Source organism: Pelobates fuscus, chromosome 4 (assembly GCF_036172605.1).
Source record: "Pelobates fuscus isolate aPelFus1 chromosome 4, aPelFus1.pri, whole genome shotgun sequence".
Classification (NCBI taxonomy): domain Eukaryota; kingdom Metazoa; phylum Chordata; class Amphibia; order Anura; family Pelobatidae; genus Pelobates; species Pelobates fuscus.
Window position 1 is genome coordinate 286,565,482 of NC_086320.1, and position 25,707 is coordinate 286,591,188.

A 25,707-nucleotide genomic window follows, 5' to 3' on the forward strand; every position below is an offset into this window, starting at 1 on the left:
ATCAAAACCTATTAGAAGATGAAATACTTTTTAAAAAAGTTTACATGATTTGACATGCTCATCCAAAAATATTCGATCAAGGCCTTAGTTACATAGGATTATTCAATAAAGGGAGGATTTCAAAGTTAATGCAAAACGAATTTCAAATTTAAGGTCAAAATAGACAAGCTCGAAATATTCTCTAAATCAGCTTTGCTTTCCATTCAGCTATTCCAGCCTTAAAGGACCACTATAGTGCCAGGAAAACAAACTAGTTTTCCTGGCACTATAGGGTCTTTAGGTTCCCCCCACCCACAGGGTCCCACTCCCGCCAGGCTGAAGGGGTTAATCACTTACCTTTCTCCAGCACCGGGCTCCCTCCAGAGCCGCGCGCACATTCAATCAGTCCATAGGAAAGCATTCTCAATGCTTTCCTATGGACCTCCAGGGTCTTCTCACTGTGATTTTCACAGTGAGAAGCGCGGAAGCGGCCTCTAGCGGCTGTCAATGAGACAGTCACTAGAGGCTGGATTAACCCTAATGTAAACATAGCAGTTTATCGGAAACTGCTATGTTTACAACTGCAGGGTTAAGCCTAGATGGACCTGGCACCCAGACCACTTCATTGAGCTGAAGTGGTCTGGGTGCCTATAGTGGTCCTTTAAATTATAAATCCACTTTGATTTCTCAATTTAGTAAATAACTCTGCCAATCTTTTTTTTGTTTCTTAAAAACTAGATGGTGCTTGTGCTAAGAACATCTACATATAATAATCAAAACAAGAAATACAATTATTTTTTTGACATTTTAATTAATTCTTTGCATGACCAATGTCTTATTTACAGTAGTTTAGCAGCTGAGCAATTCTGATAACCACAATAAAAGTACACGCTTTTCTAATGGAGACAATACAGGGTATTGCATATAAGTTTTTCTCCATGTGTCATATTCAAAAATCTTAAATTCAAAACTTTTACCTTTCAGTCCATTAGTTCCAGCAGCAATTCCTGTTTTCCAACACTAGTGGCCTCACTAGCCACTAGTCCAGCAGTTCCCAACCCATGGTACACGTACCCCAAGGGGTACAATTCAGTGCGCCTAGGGGTAGGCAGAAAAATTTGGGTAATGGCGGCGATGCTGGCCGCCGCACGGGCTAGGAATCGCTGGCTGAGTCAATCGGGTGGCCCTTGCCACCGGACCCCTGTGTTACTGCAGCCAGAACTGGGAGGAAGTAACAGCTTGTAACTACTTCCTCCCAGCTTGCACACAGAACACGCCGCACAAAAGAGGAGAGGGCGGGGCAGGCAGAGAGGACCAGGAGAACAACAGGACCCCACACAGACCTACCCAGCCAAAAGGTAGGATTTGTGTATCTGTATGTTTGTGTGTGTGTATCAGTATGTTTGTTTGTCTGTGAGTCTGTATGTGCAAGTGTATCTGCATGTGTGTATCTGTATGTCAGTGTATGTCTGTGTGTCACTGCATATGTCACAGTATGTGTCAGTGTATCTGTATGTCTGTGTATCTGCATGTGTCAATGCATGTGTCTGTGTATGTGTCTATGTGTGTATCTGTCTGTGCGTCAGTGTGTGTATCTGTATGCCAGAGTATGTGTATGTGTCTGAGCGTCAGTGTGTCTGTGTGTGTATCTGTATGTCAGTGTATGTATCTGTGCATCAGTGTGTGTCTGTGTGTGTATCTGCATGTCAATGTTATGAGCAAATGCAAATATTGTATTTCTCAAACGGTGTACTTTGTCTATAAGAGATATTGCAAACTGACAATGTGTTAGAAATGGAACATATTGTTTTCATACCTGTTTCTTTAAGCAATAACCTTTCACCTACTTTCAGTACATAATATATTTACGCCATTTTGTCCCACACGAAATACAATAACAATAATGCATAAACAAGCTTCAATGCTATGCTATGACTCTTTCAGTACATAATATAAAGTGGTAACCCTAAATAGATAAAGATGTTCAGACTTTAAGATGCCATCTTGTCCTAAGTCAGGGAATTTTCCATGACGTGTGCACCCTTATTTAGTTATGGCCTTGTATTTTTGCCAAGTTAAGGGAGGTCCTAAAATGAATAAAGTAAAAGAAGTGTTACTTTTTCATTTATGAACTACAGTAACCCTAAAATGTAGACACCTAAGGTATAAATATGTGTGCCTTTTAAATGTTAACACAGAGAGAAGAGATTTGGAGACAGACGCTCCATCTTATAATGACAGAGAGGCTGACATGATTGCATGTTCAGGAGGGTATGTTATTCTATTAATGATATTTGCAAGCATATAGTTTAATCTTATAAACTCTGCTATAAATTTATGTAATGGATTTTATATGTCTATATTTATATTTTTATATAATAAAGTATCTAAAAAGACAAAACTGTATTGCGTCCAAGACAATCCTTATTATTATTTTTTTTTTTTTATTTTTTTAATTCTTTATTTTTATAGTGCATATGAGGTAACAACATGCATGGGGTACCCCAAGGGCAATACAGATGCTTTTCAGAACATTTTTTACAAATAGGAGTATGTTGGAGCTTGCACTTTTTTATATTTAATATGCATATTATCTGGCTTAATCACGAGTTACCTTTGTTAATTGTATGTAACATTGAGTATCATGCTGGTTTATACATGTAACACATGGCTTATTCATGCAACAAATGACACCCCGTGGGCTCAAGAGGTAGTGGGCAGAGGAGTGACAAAGGAGCCTGAGAGCATGGCATGCATAATTACGTTTAAGCTGACTAGTGAGCTATATGTGAGCTGCAAATACAGGCTTAATAAAACTACATGAAAAGAGGCATCGTTAGACTGATTATGACTTATTATAGAGTAATCGTTGAGCTAGGTCTAAGTTGAGCATATAATAAAGACTAGTGAGGTTGGACAATTTAAAGCCACTGTCACCCAGGTGGGTCAGGGTTTCCAGTGCTGCCTCAGTGGGACCCAGGGGCTTTCAGGCAGGGGCCTCTCCCCGGTTCCGGTAGCCCTTATCCATCGAGGGTCGCGGTCGTGGGTGAGTTGGGTGCTAAAATACATATTTTATGGGCTTTGTAATGTCTTCATTTCCAGGAGCTGAGCTGTACTGCAACCGCTTTGCTCGGCGGCCCGGCCCCGCCCCAATCCTTATTATTTGGTAAGCTTCCTAATATGCCTAATACAGCAGCACAGCATGGTCCATTACTGCTAGGACAGTGGGTTGTAGGCAGGGGGCAGCCATGTTCTCTCTCTAGCTGCATAAGTTTGCATGTGCAGAAAAAAAAGATTAATGCAAGAAAAGTGATAAGACAGATCGATGAAAGCAACATTTGCTATTATATTACTAAGATTTTTAAGTCTTATTCCAAGAATGCAAAGGAAATTGCATTATGGCTTAATGAAAACATTCATGCCATAGAAGCAACAGATAGACAGGATTTGTAATTATTGCATTACTGCCTTCTGTATTGTAATATCCACTATATATATATATAAAACGTTCTATAAAACAATGATGCTTTCCATATTGTCAGTTACACTTGCTGTTGATTAAACAGGAATTATAACACCATAACTATTTTTGGCGTCTGGGATTTTCAGACATGGGCGCGGAGTTAGAAACAGATAAACAATTCCAAGGAATTGAGAAGTCGTGTTTTTATTTATATTCCAAATTATGAACAACTTTATTACATACATCCATAAAGAGAAAGACATGGCTTTTAAAACCTTTATTGCTTCCAAGACAATCCTTATTTTATGTTGTATTCTAAATTATTTATATATTTTAAATAGAGGATCTCTTTCTAACTATATAAAATGATGGCTTAGATATCTGTATGGTTAGCCCTGCTAAGTTCTATTGTTTAAGATATTATAGTGGTAAATAAGGGAACCAGCTGCGGTTACATCAGTGTATGTGCCTGTGTGTCGCTGTATGTGTCTGTGTGTGTGTCACGGTATGTGTCTGTGTGTATGTGTATCTTAGGGCTCGACAAATCCCAGTCGCCATGGCGATTAGGAATTTTGTCCTGGCACCTGGAATATGTTGGCCCGGAGCAGCAAGGGAGAATGCAGGTGGCCAGCCGTGGGAGAGCAGAGGTGGCCGACTAGCCAGCCATGGGAGAGCGGAGGCCAGTCTTGAGGGAGGGCAAAGACGGACCAGCGGCCGCTGTGTGTAATAGATCCAGGGAGCGGGGGAGTGAGTTGTCATCTCCCTGCTCTGCTCCCTTGTGCGCCCTGCAGGGATGCTAGTAGCCGGAATATAACTTCATTCTGGAGCAGAGCAGGAAGATGACAGCAACCCAACTGGACCCCAGGGAAAGCCTATCCACTCCACCTCTACAAAAGGTAGGCTGGGTGGGTTTCAATCAAAATAATTTTAAAAATTCAACTTCTGAATGTGTGAGTGTGTCTGTTTGTGTGTCTGTCTGAGATTTTGTGTGTGTTTATGTCTGTCTGCAAGCTTGTGTATGTCTGTATGTGAGTCTGTGTGCGTGTCTGTCTTATAGTGAGTGACCGGTCCCCCTCTAAATACATGGGAAAGGTGATGTCACTTACCTGTTTCCCAATGCCATGACGGTCTCGCCATGGCTGAATCGGCTTCCATGGCTGAATCAGCTTCCATGGCTGAGATAATCAATCTTGATGATCTTAGCCAAGCAATGTTTTTCCATAGGAAAGCATTGGGAGGCTATTGTGCATGCACTAATCTGCATCTCCTCAAAGAGATTCATTGAATCAATGCATCACTATGGGGAACATTCAGCACTTTCATGAGGTGTTACTAAGCAGCAATGTAAACACTGTCTTTTCTCTCAAAAGGCAGTGTTCACACCGAAAAGCCTGAAGGGACAAGCTATAGACACCAGAACCCCTATATTAAGCTGCAGTGGTTCTGGTGACTACAGTGTCCCTTTAAGAATTCTATTTTTGTCACTGGAAATTAAGCTTTGTTAGTTAAAACAAATACTGGCTCCTAACGTTTTAGCTGGCTCCTAGATTACAAGCAAATTTGTCAAGCCCTGGTGTATTTGCATGTGTGTCAATGTAGCTGTGTATCAGTGTATGTATCTGTGTGTCAGTATGTGTGTCAGGGTATGTATCTATGTGTCAGTGTGTGTATCTGTATTTATGTCATGGTATATATCTATGTGTCTGTATCTGCTGTGTGTCAGGGTGTGTGTCAGGGTATTGGGAAAAAAAGTCCACCTGTGTAGAGGGGTCCAGAAAACAGGATCCGTGCAACGTCATGCAACGTCAATGGCTCTCCAACATAATTGAAACTAATTTTTCACCATTACCTTATCCCAGTTTCAAGTATACCAAGCTTCTATAATCGTAATCTCTTCAGACTACACATATTAGTAGCACGCTGTACATATAATAATATTTGTGTATTACACACACTGTAAAATTTGTATATTTTGTAAATACGTGTAAAGTCTTTATATAGCTCTATTATTTTCTTTGGGTAACACAGATAGTAGTAACTTAGGTTGGTCCTTTCAGTCGAATGGCTGGTCACACAGTTACCTGGCGCCAGTCCGTGAATCTCTCTAACAGATCAGGTGACATATAAGTCATATCTAGATCGTAATCCTTTCAAAAGGGTCATTCAGTAAGATATCATAACCTTTACCGCAGCTACAGAAGCTCCCCGGTCTAATTAACCACAGCACATTTCTAAGAAATGTACTAGACTTACTCTAAGTACTGTCAGGATCGGGACAGGGATCCAACACGCAGAGTACAAACAGTAGCCAGATACGTATACCGGACCTTAGAATGGCCGGACTAACGTAAGTAGTACCGTATAGAATGGTCAAAGACAAGCCGAGGTCGAGGGTAACAGAAGACAGGTAAGCGAGAGACAAGCCGAATCAAGGGTAACAGAGATAAGCAGAGTAAGGTAAACAAGCCGGGTCAAAACCAAAAGGGATAATAGAATACACAAGCACTGAGTGACTAGAACAAGCTAGAACCACGACAGGGCAATGAGCTAATGAAGGAAGCTCTGTTAAATACCCTGTTCAGAGCAGTAACCACACCTCCGAGACGTCCTGATTGGTCCTGCAGCGATTGACTGACAGGTCGATCCGGGGGAGTGTCCTGATGATGACTTCCTGCCTAGATGGTGTAAAAGGCAGTCACTCCCTCGCGGCCGGCCTTGCATGACCGGATAGACCGCGGGGAAGGGAGTCATCAGACCGTCTGGATGGTGGAACAGCTAAGTCTCTACCTCTTTTGGAGGTAGAGACCACAGGTACCCTGACAGTACCCCCCCTCTCAGATACGCCCACCGGGCGGAATGAACCGGGACGAGATGGGAAGCGAGAGTGATACGCCCTGCGGAGACGGGGAGCATGAACATCCTCCTGAGGTACCCAACTCCTCTCCTCAGGACCATATCCCTTCCAATCAACCAGATATTGTACTCTCCCCCGGGAGATTCGAGAATCAATAATAGAGTTGACCTCATACTCCTCCTGACCCTCCACCTGAACGGAGCGAGGAGGGGCTATTGTGGAGGAAAATCTGTTACATATGAGTGGTTTCAGCAATGAAACGTGAAACGAGTTCGGAATGCGTAAGGTATTAGGAAGAGCTAAACGATACGCAACCGGATTGATACGGGTCAGCACCCTGTAGGGTCCAATATAACGAGGAGCGAACTTCATGGAGGGCACTTTTAAACGGATGTTCCTCATGCTCAGCCATACCCTATCACCTGGAACAAAGACCGGAGCCGCCCTTCTACGTTTATCAGCGTGTTTCTTGACCAACATAGAGTTGTGCACAAGGATTTGATGAGTTTGATCCCACAACTTCCTCAAATTGGCAACATGAACATCAACCGACGGCACCCCCTGGGAAGGAGAATCCGAAGGAAGAATAGACGGATGAAAACCATAATTCATGAAGAAGGGGCTTGAATGAGTAGAATCGCAAACGAGATTGTTGTGTGCAAACTCCGCCCAAGGAATCAAACCGACCCAATCATCCTGGTGTTCAGAAACAAAGCATCGTAAATATTGTTCAATTTTCTGGTTGGTACGTTCAGCAGCTCCGTTAGACTGAGGATGATAGGCAGAAGAAAAGTTTAATTTAATACCAAGTTGAGAGCAGAAGGACCTCCAAAAGCGGGAAACAAATTGGGAGCCTCTGTCCGATACAATCTGAGAGGGTATCCCATGTAGGCGAAAAATCTCCTTGGCGAATATCTCTGCCAATTCGGGAGAAGACGGAAGTTTAGGCAGGGGAATGAAGTGTGCCATCCTAGTAAACCTGTCAACCACGGTGAGGATAACAGTCTGTCTTTTAGAGATAGGTAGATCGACAATAAAGTCCATGGCCAAACAGGACCATGGTTTCTCTGGAACCTCCAAGGGTTGCAGGAGTCCACAAGGAAGCGTATGGGGTTGTTTGGTTTTAGTACAAACTTCACATGCAGCGATGAACTCCTCAACATCCCTCCGTAAAGTAGACCACCAGAAGTCCTTAGAGATCAAGGCGTAAGTTTTGCGAATACCAGGATGTCCCGCCATCTTGCTATTATGTAAACACTGTAAAAGTTCCAGTTGAAAAGCAGGAGGAACGAAATGACGACCCGCAGGGGTCTGTTTAGGTGCGAGATGTTGCAACTTAATGATCTCGGCCAGTAATGGAGAATGAATCCTGAGATTCGTATTAGCAATGATATTGCACTTCGGAACTATAGAAGAAAGAACTGGTTCAGGTACAGTAGAAGGTTCATATTGGCGAGATAATGCATCGGCTTTAGAGTTTTTAGAACCAGGTCTGTAAGTCAGTACATAATTGAAGTGAGTCAGGAATAAGGACCAACGAGCTTGTCTAGAGGATAAGCGCTTAGCCTCCCCAATATATGACAAGTTTTTGTGGTCTGTCAAAATCGTAATAGGGTGTAGGGTCCCCTCCAACAAATGTCTCCACTCCTTTAAGGCTTTAATGACTGCTAACAGTTCCCTGTCTCCGATGTCATATCTGCTCTCAGCCCCAGAAAGTTTCCTGGAAAAAAAAACACACGGGTGTAATGGTTTATCTACCCCTAATCTTTGTGACAGAACCGCACCTACTCCTGTCTCAGAGGCATCGACCTCGAGTAGAAACGGCAAAGTCGTATCAGGATGGACTAATATTGGAGCAGAAGCAAAAAGTTCTTTGAGCCTCTTGAAAGCAGCGAGAGCTTCAGGAGACCACGTCTTAGTTTCTGCCCCCTGTTTGGTCATATTGGTAATGGGCGCAATAATAGACGAGTAACCCTTAATGAAGCGCCTATAATAATTGGAGAAACCAATAAACCTCTGAATAGCCTTGAGTCCCTTAGGTAATGGCCAATCTAAAATAGACTGGAGTTTGTCAGGGTCCATCTTAAAACCTTCCCCAGAAATCACGTAACCAAGAAAATCTATCTGAGACTGATCAAAGCTGCATTTTTCCAATTTACAGTATAGACCATGTTGCAGAAGTTTCTGTAATACCGCTCTGACCTGTCTATGGTGAGTTTCAATCTCCCTAGAGTGTATCAGTATGTCGTCTAGGTAGACAATGACACAATCATGTTGAAACTCCCTAAGTACCTCATTAATCAGATCCTGAAATACTGCAGGAGCATTGCAAAGTCCAAACGGCATAACTGTGTATTCATAGTGACCGTACCGAGTATTGAACGCCGTCATCCACTCATGTCCCTGCTGGACTCTCACCAAATTATATGCCCCTCTGAGATCTAACTTGGTGAAGATTTTGGAGCCCTTAAGACGATCAAATAACTCGGTAATAAGTGGAATAGGATAGGCATTTCTGACAGTTATTTTATTCAAGCCTCTGTAATCGATACAAGGTCTCAGCGTGCCATCCTTTTTCTTAACGAAAAAGAACCCAGCCCCGGCCGGGGAAGAAGACCTCCTAATGAATCCCTTTTCTAAATTCTCCCGAATATACTCCTCTAGAACCAAGTTTTCCTGAACAGACAAAGGATATACATGGCCCCTCGGAGGCATAGTCCCAGGTAGAAGCTTAATTTTACAATCAAATGGCCTGTGTGGCGGCAAAGAATCGGCATTCTTCTTGTCAAATACTGCCTTTAAGTCTAGGTAAAGGTCTGGTATCTGTCTTTCTGTGGACTGAATAGGAGTCTCAGGTATGTTAACATTAGCTAATGGAGAAACCTTGCATAAACACCTATCCTGGCAACTCTGGCCCCACTAGAGTATCTCCCCTAACTCCCAATCGATAATAGGGTTATGTTTCTTCAACCATGGGTACCCCAGAACTATGGGAACGGAAGGGGATGAAATGAGCAAAAGAGATAAATTCTCCACGTGTAGGATACCAACATTTAAACTAATGGGAATGGTTTCACGAAAGATAACAGGGTCTAGTAGTGGTCTACCATCTATGGCCTCAACGGCCAAGGGTGTCTCCCTTAGCTGGGATGGGAAATTGTTCTTAATAGCAAAGGCTTGGTCGATAAAATTCTCAGCAGCACCGGAATCTATCAATGCCATAGCCCTTACTACTTCCTTCTCCCAAGTTAAGGAAACTGGTAGCAGAAGCCTGTGATCTTTATAATTAGGAGTAGAGGACAAAATAGAAACACCCAAGGCTTGTCCTCTAGAGAGACTTAGGTGCGAGCGTTTCCCGGACGGTTAGGACAGTTCGAGAGTAAATGACCCTTGGCTCCACAATACATACACAAACCCTCTCTTCTCCTGTACTGTCTTTCCTCCTCAGAGAGGCGGGTATAACCTATCTGCATAGGTTCAGGAAGCAAAGATACCGTGGAGTCAGGACTTGGAAAAGCGGGGGCTAACCTAAAAGAAGGTCTCCGGTTCCTCTCTCGAGTGTTCTGTCTCTCTCTTAAACGTTCATCTATACGAGAGATGAACGAAATTAAATCTTCTAAATTCTCAGGGAGTTCTCTGGTAGCAACCTCATCAAGGATTACTTCAGATAGGCCATTCAAAAATACATCCATATACGCCTGCTCATTCCACTTGACTTCTGACGCCAGAGACCTGAACTCTAGTGCATAATCCACCAGTGTTCGGTTCTCCTGTCTCAGGCGCAACAGTAATCTGGCTGCATTAACCTTTCTACCTGGAGGAAAAAGCAGCTACAAATGCGTTATAGTTATACACTAATGGGTTATCGTTCTCCCATAGTGGGTTGGCCCATCTCAGAGCTTTCTCAATAAGTAGGGTGATAATAAATCCTACCTTTGCCCTATCTGTAGGATAAGAGCGGGGTTGCAATTCAAAGTGGATACTAATTTGGTTTAAAAAACCACGACACTTCTCAGGAGCCCCACCATAGCGTACTGGGGGGGTAATGCGAGAAGAAGCACCCACTGTGGCTACCTCTAGACCTAAACTGACAGGAGAAACAGGGGTATTACGTATCTCCTCTGGTGGGTTATTGGCATGAGATAATAGAGCCTGTAGCGCAAGCGCCATCTGATCCATTCTGTGATCCATGGCTTCAAACCTAGGATCAGGAGAAGCCAGCTGACTGTTTGTACTTGCAGGATCCATTGGCCCTGTCGTAATGTCAGGATCGGGACAGGGATCCAACACGCAGAGTACAAACAGTAGCCAGATACGTATACCGGACCTTAGAATGGCCGGACTAACGTAAGTAGTACCGTATAGAATGGTCAAAGACAAGCCGAGGTCGAGGGTAACAGAAGACAGGTAAGCGAGAGACAAGCCGAATCAAGGGTAACAGAGATAAGCAGAGTAAGGTAAACAAGCCGGGTCAAAACCAAAAGGGATAATAGAATACACAAGCACTGAGTGACTAGAACAAGCTAGAACCACGACAGGGCAATGAGCTAATGAAGGAAGCTCTGTTAAATACCCTGTTCAGAGCAGTAACCACACCTCCGAGACGTCCTGATTGGTCCTGCAGCGATTGACTGACAGGTCGATCCGGGGGAGTGTCCTGATGATGACTTCCTGCCTAGATGGTGTAAAAGGCAGTCACTCCCTCGCGGCCGGCCTTGCATGACCGGATAGACCGCGGGGAAGGGAGTCATCAGACCGTCTGGATGGTGGAACAGCTAAGTCTCTACCTCTTTTGGAGGTAGAGACCACAGGTACCCTGACAAGTACATACTGTGCTATACCACAAGCGCTTCTTAAATGAGACATTTCGTCATAGGTTTGACGAGTTATGCACAGAAGCAAATAGTTAGCGCAGTACTGAAAGGGTCAAGCTATTTAAATTGATAGTTGATCCCTGCGTCAGTAGAATATCTCCTTGAAGAACAACGTCTTACTAGTCACCTATCGAAATAGGACTAGTTCTCAATAGACTATATGTCCTCGTCACATCTATGACGGGCATGTATTAATAGATATGGAAGAGCATGGCACTGAAACGGTTATTGTATTCGAAGAGGTTTTAGGTCCTCTGAACGTAAGTACATTTCTCCCCAGCCCCTTATCCAATGTTATCATCCACTGGTACAGCATGAACTGCACTGCCCAGTAGTATGCGGCCGCTGGCAGTACACTGTATATAGTTACATTGGATTTAGCTACAACAATGCAAATTGGCATCCATATCTCCTAGGACACATTGTAACGTAACCTATACATATTACTTTCTACTTCAAATAGACACGTTGGAGCAGAATAAGTTCGGGCTTGCCGTAAAAGGCAATACTCGCTGACACTGACAGCTTACTAAGTCACCTATCGTAATAGGACGTGGTTCAGTTTTCGGTCTACTCTGTTTATTAGGTGTACCCCATACATTAGAATTAAGTTAAGACATTGCAACCTACATATGTAACTTAATCAGTAAATGACACCTACAATTTTGATGGTTATCGGAACATAACTGCATTACCGTAAGGACGATTATATTATAAGTTCTCGTCACATGTATGACGGGCGTCCATTAAGGATAGGGATGAGCATGGCACTGAAAGGGTTAGTGTATTTGAAGAGGTTTTTTTGATCCTCTTAATGCAAGTACATCTCCCTCCAGCCTCTTATCTAAGTTTATCATCCACTTGTACAGCACGATCTGCACTGCTCAGTAGTATGGGTCCGGTTGTTGTACACTGTATATAGTGACTTTGTATCCAGATCTTCTTTGACACATTGTAGTGTAACCTATGCTTAACACCCTTTATTTCAAATAGACCGTTTTGAGCAGAAGAAGTTCTGGCTTTCCGTAAGGGTTAATACTTGCTGACACTGGCGTCAGAGCTAAAACAGCGTGATTGGTAGTTGCTGTCCAGCTCATCAGCATAATGAGTATGCGTAATTTTGGCGCCCAAACATCGAAAATACTGGCCTTTGATTGGACCATCCTACACCAAGGGTTACTTGAACACATTTAAAAGGAGACAATAGTCAGTCGCCCGTTAGCCCCTGACGAAGGTGCATCACAGGAAGCACCAAAACGCGCGTCGGGCTCGTTCTTTTCTTCCCCTATCTTTTCTCACTTGGGCTGTCTATCACTATGTGCAGGTAACCAACATTCTAAGTATGGTTCTGCACATAGACTCACTTTAATTTCTCACTTTACTTTCACCTCTTATCAGGTCACTATTTCCTAGATGTAATAGTTTTTTCCTGACCATGTTCAGAATGCTATTTAACAGTTCTGCTACCTACATCTCGGTTTCATTATAAATGTACAACTAACGGCACTGCTACTGAAGGGGACACATTAATCCCTATTAAATGCAAGAATTGTACATTATCTAGGTAACAGTACTTCCCTACATATCTGTCTATACCACTTTAACTCAACAAAGTGACTCTGGACGGCACAGATACAGACTTAGGGATCTATTAGCTCAGCATCTAGATATACAGTACCATATAGGTTCTGTCCAGTGACCTGTCTCCTAGTTATCTGTTCTATTAATGCTATATACCTATTTTATACGGTCCTTTAAGAGCCACCAGACTTGACCATATATCGATAAATAAAGTCTCCAGTCGGTGGCCACCCAGGAGCCCCAATATATACTATTACATAGCATTATAAGACTAGGATATTTAAGAGGTGAGCCAGTTCAGGCTTGATTGCACCATAGAGACTATATACCACCCATTATCTTTTGTACTATTTCCACTACAATTTATTTTCTCTATCTTCCAGTACATACTCTATAGGTCTGGTTTTCTTCCAAACTTATTTGAGAATTCTTCTTTCCTGTGTGTCAGGGTATGTATACTTAAGTGTGTCAGGGTATGTATCTAAGTGTCTGTGTACCTGCATGTGTGTCAGGGTATGTATCTGTGTGTCAGTGTATCTGCTGTGTGTCAGGGTATGTATCTGTGCGTCAGGGTGTGTATCTGTATTTCAGGATATGTATCTATGTATCTGTGCATATGTGTCAGGGCATGTGTCTGTGTGTCAGTGTGTGTATATCTGTGTATCTGCATGTGTGTCAGGGTATGTATAGGTGTGTCTGTCTGTCAATGTGTGTATCTGTGTGTGTGTGTTAGGGTATGTATCTATGTGTCAGGGTGTGTATCTCTGCATATCTGCTGTGTGTCATGGTGTGTATCTGTGTTTCAGGTAGGCTTGCTCTGAAATGAAAATTCTGGCCGAAACCAAAAATTCAGGATGCCCTTGGCCAAAAACCCAAACCGAAAATGACTTTTTCCCCCAAATGATTTTTGTAGGTTATGTAGTGTGTGTGTATGGAATATTGTGAGGTGTGGGAAAGGGATGTAGTGTGTATGTGTGTAGGTTATGTAGTGTGTGTATGGAATATAGTGAGGATTGGGAAAGGGATATATTATTATTATTATTATTATTATCGCCATTTATATAGCGCCAACAGATTCTGTAGCGCTTTACAATATTATTAGAGGGGGGATTTAACTATAAATAGGACAATTACAAGAAAACTTACAGAAACGATAGGTTGAAGAGGGCCCTGCTCGAATAAGCTTACAGTCTAGGGGAGTGTGTATGTGTGTAGGTGTGTAGGTTATATGGTGTGTGTAGGGAACATGGTGTGGTGCAGTATAGATATGTAGTGTGTAAGTTATGTAGAGGGGGTAAGGCACATAGTGTGGGTGGGCTAGAATAGTAGTGTGTGTAGGGCACATAGTGTGGGGATGTAATAGGGGTGTAGGGCACATAGTATGGGGTGATAGGGATGTAGTATGGGTAGGACACATAATGTGGGGTGATATAGGGATGGCAGAGTGAGGGGGTGACAGGTGGCAGAGCGTGGGAGGTAGGGGGTGACAAGTGGCAGAGTGAGGGAAGGAGGGGTGACAGGTGGCAGAGTGAGGGGGTGGCAGAGTGAGGGGGTGGCAGTGAGGGAGGGGGTGACTGGTGGCAGAGTGAGTGAAGGAGGGGGTGACAGGTGGCAGAGTAAGGGGGGTGGCAGAGTGAGTTAAAGAGGGGGTGACAGGTGGCAGAGTGAGGGGGTGGCAGAGTGAGTAAGGGGATGACAGGTGGCAGAGTGGGGGGTGGCAGTGAGGGAAGCGGTGACTGGTGGCAGAGTGAGGGGGTGACATAGTAATGGAGGGGGTGACTGGTGAAAGAGTGACTGAAGGAGGGGCTGACTGGTGACATAGTGAGTGGGTGACTGGTGACAGAGTGCCTGAGGGAAGGGGTGACTGGTGGCAGAGTGAGGGAGGAAGGGGGTGACTGGTGGCAAAGTGAGGGAGGGAGGGGGTGACTGATGACAGAGTGAGAGGGTAACTGGTGACAGAGTGAGGGAGGGGGTGACTGGTGGCAGAATGAGGGAGGGGTGACAGAGTGACTGAGGGAGGGTTGTTAGAAATACTTTTTTTGTCTTGACTTGGTTGTCCGGTGGTCTGTCTCTCCCGTCTGCCCGGGGAGAGAGCTAGCACAGTCTGCAGCTCCGCCGGGTGTGAGCTGCAGACTGTGCTGTATCTTGCAAGCTTCAGAAGTCAGAGCGTTGCCGTGGTAACCCGTGGCAACACTCTGATTGGCCAGAGAGCGCGAGATACAGCACAGTCTGCAGCTCACACCCGGCAGAGCTGCAGACTGTGCTGGCTTTCTTCGCGGGGCAGACGGAAGGGGCGTCACACCCAGCGGCACACAGGGCAAGATGCTGGGCCCCCTCCCAACATCGGGTCCTCGGAGTCACTCAGTCTTATTTTTGGCAGATTTTACTCTTTTTCGGGCAAAAGGGGATAGGCCCATTTTCGGACGAAAATTTGAGCAGCCGAAATTACGGAGCATCCCTAGTTTCAGGGTGTGCACCTGTGTTTCAGAATATGTATTTATGTGTCTGTGTATCTGCTTGTGTGTCAGGGTATGTATCTGTGTGTCAGTGTTTGTATCTCTGTGTATCTGCATGTGTGTCAGTGTTTGTATCTGTGTGTCAATGTGTGTGTCAGTATGTGCATCTGTGTGTGTCAGGGTATGAATCCTTAGGTGTGTCAGTGTATGTGTATGTGTATATGTATGTGTCTGTGTATCTGCATGTTTGTCAGTGTGTCTCTGTGTATCTGCATGTGTCTCTGTGTATCTGCATGTGTGTATCTCTGTGTTAGTGTGTCTGTCAGGGTATGTATCCTTAAGTGTGTCAGTGTATGTATCTATGTGTGTATTTGCATGTGTGTCAGGGTATGTATCTGTATTTGTGTGTCAGGGTATGTATCTGTATGTGTGTGTCAGGGTATGCATCGGTATGTGTATCTGTGTGTCAGAGTATGTAACAGTATGTCTGTATCTGCATGTGCGTCAGTGTCTATATCTGTGTCAGTGTCTGTATCTTAATGTGTGTCCGTATTTGTATGTCAGTGTGGGTATCTTTGTCTGCATGTGTGTCAGTGTATGCATTTGTATGTCATTGTGTGTGTCAGTGTCTGTATATGTGTATCTGCATGTGTGTCAGTGTATGTATCTGTGTTTCACTGTATCTGCATATGTGTCAGGGTATGTATCTGTGTGTCAGTGTGTGTGTCTGTGTACATGTATGTGTGTATCTGTCTGTCTGTATCTATATGTGTGTCAGTGTTTGTATCGATGATGTGTATCATTTTATCTGTGTGTCTGTGCATATGTATGTAAGTCAATGTGCGTATCTGCACGTGTGTCTGTGTATCTGTATCTATATGTGTGTCAGTGTTTGTTTCTGTGTGTCTGAATGTGTGACAGTTTGTGTGTCTGTGGCAGAGGAAAAGCAGGGTGAGCCTGGGGTGGAGAATAATCAGGGAGAGTCTGGGGTGGAGGAAAAGCAGGGAGAGTCTGGAGCGGAGGAGAAGCAGGAAGAGGCAGAGGCACATAGGGTCTGGGGCGGTTGAGAAGCAGGGAGAGCATGGGGCGAAGGAGAAGCAAGGACAGCATAGGGCAGAGAAAAAGCAGAGGAAGCTTAGGGCAGAGAAAAAGGGGAGATTGAACAGAGACAAATGTATAAATTTGAAATAAATGCAAGGGGTACAATTTATGGAAATGGGCTGCCAAGGGGTACTCAAGTGAAAAAAGGTTGGGAACCAGTGCACTAGTCTAACCAAAAACACTCACCTAAATAGCATGATCATCCAAACATGCTATAAAAGGCACACCCGACTTTAAAGTGTGCCTTTACATTGATTAAAGTTTGTGCCCTGAAGTGGACAAGACTTATTATCCTGGCTCCTACTCTGAAATCCTGATACTATCTGAAACCATCCTACTTACTGAACACTGCTTAACCAACCTGGAGATCCTGATTGTCTATTCCTACCAGCTTTTGTCAATACTGGACTTTGTTTCATTGTTGCTTCGTTCCTACAAATTACCCGTAACTATGTAACCAACCTGGATATTCTGATCTTCTGTTCCTACCAGCTTTATTCAAATACTGGACTTTAAATGTATTAGCGCTTTTTTATCTACACTACTACTGAAATAACCTGGATATTACAACATTCCTTATATTTGCAAACATCCTGAATGGCCCTGTTTCTTATATATAAAACCCTGCTGTATAAAACCTCCAAGCTAAAGAGACTGATCCATTAAACGTTAAACTTATCTATATTACTTAATTCCTTATTTTGTTGTTTAGTTCAGACAAGTTGTATATGTAGGGTTATAGGTAAGGGTAGGTGTAGGGTTAGGGTAAAGGGTAGAGGTAGGATTAGGGTTATGGGGTAGGGTTAGGGTTAGGGTAAGAGTTAAGGGAAGGGTTAGGGAATTGCCAAAGTCTCGAATTGTCGAAGTTCTGAATTTCGGAAGTACCAAACCGAATTTTTTGCCCATGCACATCCCTAATAACCAACTGTCTTAATCATAAAAGTATAATAGAATTCAAATTCTTTTTGTAATAGTCATTACCTTTATATGCAAATTACTCCTATTTTAAGCAGATTAATGCGAAGTGTACTATGGTAAATTGAAGACATCTTGTAGTCTACACATATTTGTTCTTTAAAATTGATCAAGTGTTTATTGAGCTATAAAAAGCCTTTTAATTATTACATAAATGTTTTTTTTGGAATATCATAAATATTCATAGTGCTGCATTCTCTGAATATAAATAGGTTTTTATATTATTATATTTTGAATTCTAATAGATTGTAGCATAGATAATGTCACATTTAATTTAAAAAAAAAAGTGTCTGAAAAGTGTTGGCTTAAGTTTTTAAAATCTATACGATGACAATGTTATTTTCTTTGAAAATTGCATGCATCTGAATTTCTTTACCTCTTCAACTCTGCTACAAAAATCCATTAAAGCTTGGCCATGTTTGATGCCGTATGATTTCAAGAATGTGTTCTCCAGCTGTTTTCCCAGCTTGCTCGATTACCAACCCATTATAACATGGCTTAACAAACTCAGCGCTTGTTACCACCCAGCGTCCAGCCAGCATTATTTATATCATAAAATGAGTGAAAGGGGACCCAGCTGTGTGTACTGCTATTGGTCAGTAAGGTAGATCTAATGATCTCTCTACTGACCCAATACTATGAAAATATTGGCAGAAAATGTCATTACTATAAAAAAAAAAAAAAAAAATGGTGCCGGATGGTTTCCAGCCAATATAGGATGACCCTTGCTATTGGAATGCTCTGGGCTTCAGCAGCCACAGTGAACCATGTTTCACTCAGATATAGCAGAGATCAATTTAAATAGGGATATAGGGGGAATGTGAGTAATAAGTTGGAGAGGAGGGATTGAATTGAATTAATTGAGCACTTTATTTTGAATTGGAAGCTAATATTGTGATGGCAAAGTATGGATTTTGAAAAAATGGTCAGTTTGGGATTGGTGCAGTGTTAAAAAATAAATAAAGAAATATTGCCTGGAAAAAAAAGTCTGGATCCTAACTTGGGTCCTTAGTTCCTAAATGCTAGGGAAACCTGTCAAGCACTGCCAGACTATATTTATTACAGATATAACAATAATGCTGCCTAACCTATTTCACTATTTTGTAAGATACTCACCATCAGTTATACGTGGCCACGTGGCTCCTAACTTTGGCATCCAGGCATCAGAAAAGCTACATGAAGATAAAGTTATGTTACGAACCCTAAGACATCTCTGAAGAAGTCCAGCATCTCACCGGACGAAACGCGTTGGATTTATTCCTTGTGAACTTTTTTATTTATGTGTGTTTATTTTATGTTCTGCTGTTCTCTAATTGCTGCTCCCAGACTCCTACTGTGGATACTTTGGAAGAACATTCATCCAGGAGTCCATAATTATTTGGAGACACGCTGTTTTTATACTACTTAAGTGTAAGTGCGACCAATAAATGTGTTATATATTACTTTATAACGTACTTCACTATATTTGATTTTTTTATCTTACATATCTGGTTGGAAGAGATTACATCTTATATTCATCACAGTAGCCCTGAGTGGGTGAAAGGCCTGATTCTCTCATCCGTTTTTGAGTGCATTCACATTTATTCACATCCTTATAATATGCTATTTTACGCTATGTTAGCTATTTGATTTATTTATACAGAGCATATGCTTGGAGAATCTACCTAAATACAGGTCATTCTATTTTATATATTACATTCGAACATATTCTGGGTGGTTTCCACTTCTTTGTATATGTGTATAAAGTTATGTTGCCTGGAGTTTTGCTTTCAGGTAGGATGTTTTGTTACCGGATGTTTATCCCATGATGATGAATTCTCCTACTTACATCTGTTTTGTCTTTTTAAAATCTTTTATCTGTTTGGAGATGTACCCTATGAGCACATCACAATCTATACTTTTGTTAATTTTTGCCATTATGCCTATTTGTACATGCTACTATTTTGCAGTTAAAAATATTCTGACAATGGGGGGGCGGAGCCAGCAACCAACTGAAGCAGACGCACATCTACTGAGCTCCGCCAACATAGGCCTGGAAAACGCAATTTATTGCCCCAAAACCCACCAACTCCGACCCATACCGTGATATCACGAGATGGGGAAGAAAGCTAAGCACCAAGGAGCCGCGAAAACGGCGGGTGCCCGCGACATAGGAGACCTTTTCCTCCGCCCTGTGAAGGCCGCAACACAACCCGCGCCAAACTATAATGGCGACACAACCTCGGCCTCATCGGGAGAACAGGCGCTGGATGAACTGGACGAGTTCCCCAGCACAGGGGGCTTGCACAATACCTCCTCGGACGAGGACAATGACCTACCCTCTACAAAGGGAGACATCAAAGCCCTCCTCCGTAATATCCGCACACTATTTGCAGCAGATGTGGCGGCCCTGAGGGAAGAAATACATACGGTAGAAGGCCGGGTCAAAAAAACGGAGGAAACAACACAAGACCTCACCACTAGATGCACACACTTAGAGGCCCAAAACGCAGAACTACTTCGCAGCCAAGTTCTACTTGCCACCCGAGTGGACGAGATGGAGGACCGGAATAGAAGCAGGAATATAAAGATCCGAGGGATCCCCGAGTCGGTGACCCAAGACGACCTCCCGCAATTTATCGGGAGACTCCTATCCTCCCTACTCCCGCCACAGCAGGCGAGAACAATCGGGATAGACGGCATATACCGCATCCCGACTACGACCAGAACCCTAACGGATACCCCAAGGGATGTTATCCTGCAACTGCAGACGAGAGTGGCCCAACTAACCCTTATGGCAGCGGTGCGAGGAAAAGACACTTACCCCTTTGAAACGGCCAATCTGTCCCTCTTCCGAGACCTGTCCAGACCCACTCTAATTTGGAGAGGCCTCCTTAAACCCCTGACTGCCGCACTCCGCCGGAAAGCAATACCATACCGCTGGGCCTCGCCCAGGAGCCTAATAATTACGCATGAAGGCGCAACGACCCGGGTGACCGACCCCTCCGAAATGGAATCGGTAATGACTGCCCTGGGTCTGTCACCACAACGAGAACCCGCCGCCCCAGCCCGAAGACAGCACACCCCACACACGTGGGACATGGCGAACATCCGACCATTTCAGCCAGCAGGCCCCACCACCTCACCGGCCTTCAAGGCACAACGGGCGAACCGGCACACAACAGGCACCTAATATCCTGAGGAGGAGACGGGGTCCCAGACTGAAGGGACTGCCAACAAGAACTTCACATGGAACTAAAAGGTACTTTGCCAGCTTATGAACTTATGTGCCCTAGCCTCGACAACCCACCATTAACGGGCATAGAATGCGCAACCCCGCATGAGAGCCACAACTCCCTTGCAATAAGGCATGTACTCGCTGCTGCAAGGATTGGCATTCAGACCTGGCAACAAGCAACATCCTCATCGGAACACTCTCAGAACCCCTTCATGTACCCGCATGTAAAGGCACGACCCAGTGAACATCCCTTTTCCTTTTTCCTTTTTGTCCCTAATCGTAGCCTGGCCAGCCCAAGTTAAATTTAATTTCACCTGTTTAATGCTGAGATATAACCAAGTTCTTCTGTTTACAGGCCTGTAATGTTACTACAATATGCTAGATGTTTAACAAGCAGTGGCAAATGTAATGTATTCACAATGTGAGACTGACCAGACACCAAGACATGATAGAATGCCTAGCTACCCTACACGCGGTTACTGCGCTGGGAACGCCTCCCTAAGAAGCATATACCCCTAAATACACGACCCACACGTACTCCCCAAACCAAACCCGCCCAAGGAACTAGTATCCAGCGGACACTAAAGCATAGAATCAACCTCAGCTTCACAAAGTACTATTTTTCTTACATAAACGTGTAACGTTAATGCCTGCCTACCAAGTACACCTGACAGTCGCTAGTCACCTTCTAGCTGACAGATATAGACTGTCACAATCTGTCTTGGCTCGGGTAGTGGAACACTGCATTTAGCGACATGACACTTACCTGAAACAAAACACAATAGAGTATGCTATGCCCAGAGTGAATAGAAAATGTCCACGCAACATAGGCAGGCTATGGCAAGGTTAATTGGTGTACGATACCCCCCAACTTGAACACACATAATTCATCTCTGAGGGACCCCCCTCTCCAAACAACTACTGCTACTAAAATGTCTCTGCCTCTATTCTGGTTGTATTAAGTTGCCTCTATAACAAATATGTGTTACGCTATTTTATACGTTGATATCCATTCCTGCTACCTCCCCCTAGGATATCTAATGACACTGAAGGCCAGAGATATACCACACCGATTACGGGCCTACTTACAGCTGAATATATATATATGTAAATAATAACTGGTTAGCTGCTGATAGTCTCCATAAGTTCCTAAACATAGGCATGCAAAACCAGTGACAGGCTTAACATATGCCCATTAAAATAGGAATTGAAAGTATTCGTCGTACCAAACTTCATGGGCTTACACTCTTAAGGGGTTGCCACTCTTACACGCTACCCAACTACTGGCAGCAATACCAGACCGGCATGACTTCCTATTCAGTCTAGCCTCTACAGGACTAGACATCATGTTTCTTCTTGTTTATCCTTACTTTAACTAAAATACCTGTTTGTTTATTGAATAGATACTTCACTCTAGCTTGAGTTCTAACATTAAACCATAATGAAAAAAAAGTGCAGCAGATTTAACAAATGCCACGCTAAAACCTCTGTTAATATGTGAATGTATGCTGTCTGTACGTGTTTGTCAATCACTTGCACAACAAAAATAAAGAATTTATAAAAAAAAAAAAAAATATTCTGACAATAAGGACTAAAAAAATGGTGCTGTATAAGAAAGATAGTTCAAAAATCTAACAGAGCAGTTTGCTGTAATACAGGAATGTGCATATGTATCGATTCATCCTATGGTGACATTGCTGATTCTTCATCTAGACAAAGAGTTTGAGAGGCACTGAGAATATAAATCAAAATTACAAAGAAGCATATTAAGTTACCTAGAATCTTTTCATCAAGACATTACAGAGATTTTTATTCTGAGGCAGAAAATAAGAAATCTCCTTGAAAATTTGTATATATGATATAAAGGGGTCATCACAGTTTGTGGTCACTATATTTCTGTATTTCATTTTGCATTAATAAAATCCGACTGTATGCACACATAGGTGTTAACTGGAAAGAGGTCAGTGATCATTTTGCTACTAATGGCTCAAAAGGGCCTATATTTCTCTTACTTTAGTCTTCTTGCCTTCTCATCAGCAGCGTTGAGCTTCCGAAGCCTCATCCTTTCTCTTGGGGTCATTTTCTGGACCTCAGACAACTCACAAAGTGTTTGAAGATGAAACTTCCTCTGTCTACAAGAAGAGACATGTTATACCCAAACAGGCTGCAGAACCTATCGTTTTATGGTTAAAAAAAATGACCCTTAATATGAACCTTTTAAGAAAGCCATTCTTTTACAGCATATTACAATATCAAAGATTATTTTACATCTTAGCTTGCATATTATGGACACTTAAAAGACTGAAAATACCCAATTTTAATACAGACACAGCAGGGACGATGTGATGAATAGGCCTAATTTTCCTAAATAACTTAATCAGTTTATGTGCGCATTCACAAGACGGCAGAGGGTGAAAATAATTAAAAAAATAATGTTATAATAAAGCAAAGAAATTATGTTTCACATATTAACATTTTAGTTAAAACAAATTATAATAATATTCGGAACGTCAATTAGTTTAACGGCCTAAGGGGTTTCTAATGAGGGAATTGTGGTCAAATGAAAACTAAACTGCAAAACTTAATCCAGAATAGTTAGATGGAAACATTTTAATCACATGTGTCTTTCCAGTTCAACTATTTGGCCTGAATTTTGAAGTGCAGTTATCAGTTTTAAAGCACTGATACTGCTGTCTTAAAAATACATACATTGTTTTAAAGTAATCCTTCCTTCTATGCTCTGTAATTTAATTATAAGACTTTTGTTAGTGTGTCTTAAATGATAACTGCTATCTCAACAATATTTTTTTTTTAATAAAATAATTATTTCATCACATTTTGAAAGGAAATAAATTATATGTCAAATGAAGTATACCTGAAAAATAAATGAAAATCTCATCCCTACATTTGGTATATGACAGGATCCTTTGGCTATGTAGATGCACCTTGGCTCAAACAGTGTTTGAAAACCTCACCATCAGGGCTGCCCAATAGGTAGATTCCCAGATGTTGCAGAACTACAACTCCAATGATGCTTTGCATGCATTTAGAATGCATTCAGAATGACAAAGCATCATGGGATTTGAAGTACGAAAACATCTGGGGATCTATCTATTGGGCAGCCCTGCTCTACATAATCTCTATGGTCTACCTTGTTTCACTCCCTGCACAGTGCAGCAACATCACCAGACCGACAAATCGTCAAATCCAAACTCTGCCTGACCTAAGGTTGAATGATCCTGTCCTAGTCATATACTAAAGGTAGGGATGAGATTTTCGATATTTTTCCCACATACTTAATTTAACAAATAATCCAGTTCCTTTCAAAACTAGATGAAATTATAAATATATTTTAAAAAAGTGTTGAGGCAACAGTTCTACTTTAAATGAATCAAAATAGTCAAGGCCTCTGTAATTGTTGTCATTTGTTTTTGCGCAATATGATTTTAACGATGCTGAACATGAAGGTATGATTATTTTTTTTGTAACCAAATAACTGGGCTGTAGCATTTGCTTGGTGTAACGAGTATATACCCCTACACGCAGGATCCAGCCCTAACAGATGACAGTACAGAGGAGAGATACGTCTACCGGACCTTAGAGTGGCCGGACTCGACGTAATAGGATAAGACAGAGTCAGGAACGATCCGAGGTCAAGGGCACAAAGAGACAGCGTAAACGAAAACTAGCCGGGGACTGGTACACAGGAATCAGCAAGCCGGCAAACAGTACAGAATAGGATAAAGCGAAAACGAAGTCAGAATACAAAGCCAAGGTCAAATACGGAGAAACACAACTGAACACAACAAGCACTAAAGGGAACTGTAGCAGAAACCACGATAGGGCAAGGAACTAAGGGAAAAGGGTAAGTATAAGTAGCCTTCAAACTAATGTGATTGGCTCCTGTCACTTCCACTCCCCCAACAGGTAAGTGTATGGGGTGATTGGCATGACAGGAGCCAATGGGAGCCTTTTTGCAATTTAGGCTCCCACTGTCTCTTTAAGAGCGCGCCCGAGATTCGCGGCGCGCTCTTAGCTGCAGGCGGGACACGTGACCGCTTCTCACGGTCACTGCCCGCCTTCCTGTCAGAACAGTCGGACGAGCCGCGCGCGGCTCGTGCAGCCGCAGGACCGCGCACGGCTTGAAGAGAGGACCGCGTCCGGCCCCCAGATAAGGTAAGTACCGCTACAGTACCCCCCCCTGAGGACACGCCCTCCGGGCGGGCAGGACCAGGCCTGGCAGGAAAACGCGAATGGAAAGAACGTACAAGGCGGGGAGCATGAACAGCTTCCGCAGAAATCCAACTGCGCTCCTCAGGCCCATAACCCTTCCAATGTACCAAGTACTGAAGCCGACCCCTAAGAAAACGAGAGTCAATAACAGCAGATACTTCGAACTCCTCATGACCCTCCACAGAGACAGGAGGGGGAGGGGGAGTATGCCGGGTATAGCGGTTGTGTACGTAAGGCTTCAACAAAGAGGTGTGAAATACATTGGGTATACGCAGATTCTTAGGCAGACCCAAGGCATAAGAAACGGGATTAACCTTATGTATAATGCGATAAGGACCAATGAAGCGGGGAGCCAATTTCATAGAAGGCACCCGGAGGCGAATATTCCGTGTGGAAAGCAAAACCCTGTCCCCCACAACATAGGAAGGAGCCGCTCTGCGATGCTTGTCAGCCTGAGCCTTCTGGCGGGCAGCAGAGTCCACCAAAGAACGCTGAACCTGCTCCCAAGTATTACGCAAACCAGCCAAATGCTCATCCAGAACTGGCATGCCCTGAGAGGAGAATGCAGCCGGAAGAACAACGGGATGCTGGCCATAGACAACGTAAAAAGGGCTTTTGCCGGAAGAATCATGAGTGGCATTATTCCGAGCAAATTCAGCCCAAGGAAGCAGGTCAGACCAATTGTCCTGATGGTGAGACACAAAACAACGGAGGTACTGCTCTAGAGACTGGTTGGCACGTTCAGCAGCTCCATTAGACTGGGGATGGTAAGCGGAAGAAAATGAGAGGGAAATACCCATCTCCGAACAAAAGGCTTTCCAGAACCTGGAAATAAATTGGCTACCCCTATCGGATACAATAGATAAGGGAATACCATGTAATCGAAACACTTCTCTAGCGAAGATAAGAGCCAATTCCTTGGAAGTGGGCAACTTGCGAAGAGACACAAAGTGAGCCATTTTGGAAAACCGATC

General features: G+C 43.1%; 1 protein-coding gene across 1 annotated transcript in view; it reads right to left on the reverse strand.

The window, feature by feature from the left end:
• NEK11 (NIMA related kinase 11) overlaps positions 1-25,707 on the reverse strand; it is a 354,200-nt gene that overhangs the window by 171,816 nt on the left and 156,677 nt on the right. Inside the window, exon 10 of the mRNA XM_063452175.1 lies at positions 22,513-22,632. Coding sequence (XP_063308245.1) covers positions 22,513-22,632 — 120 coding nt within the window. The remainder of the gene's footprint in view (positions 1-22,512; positions 22,633-25,707) is intronic.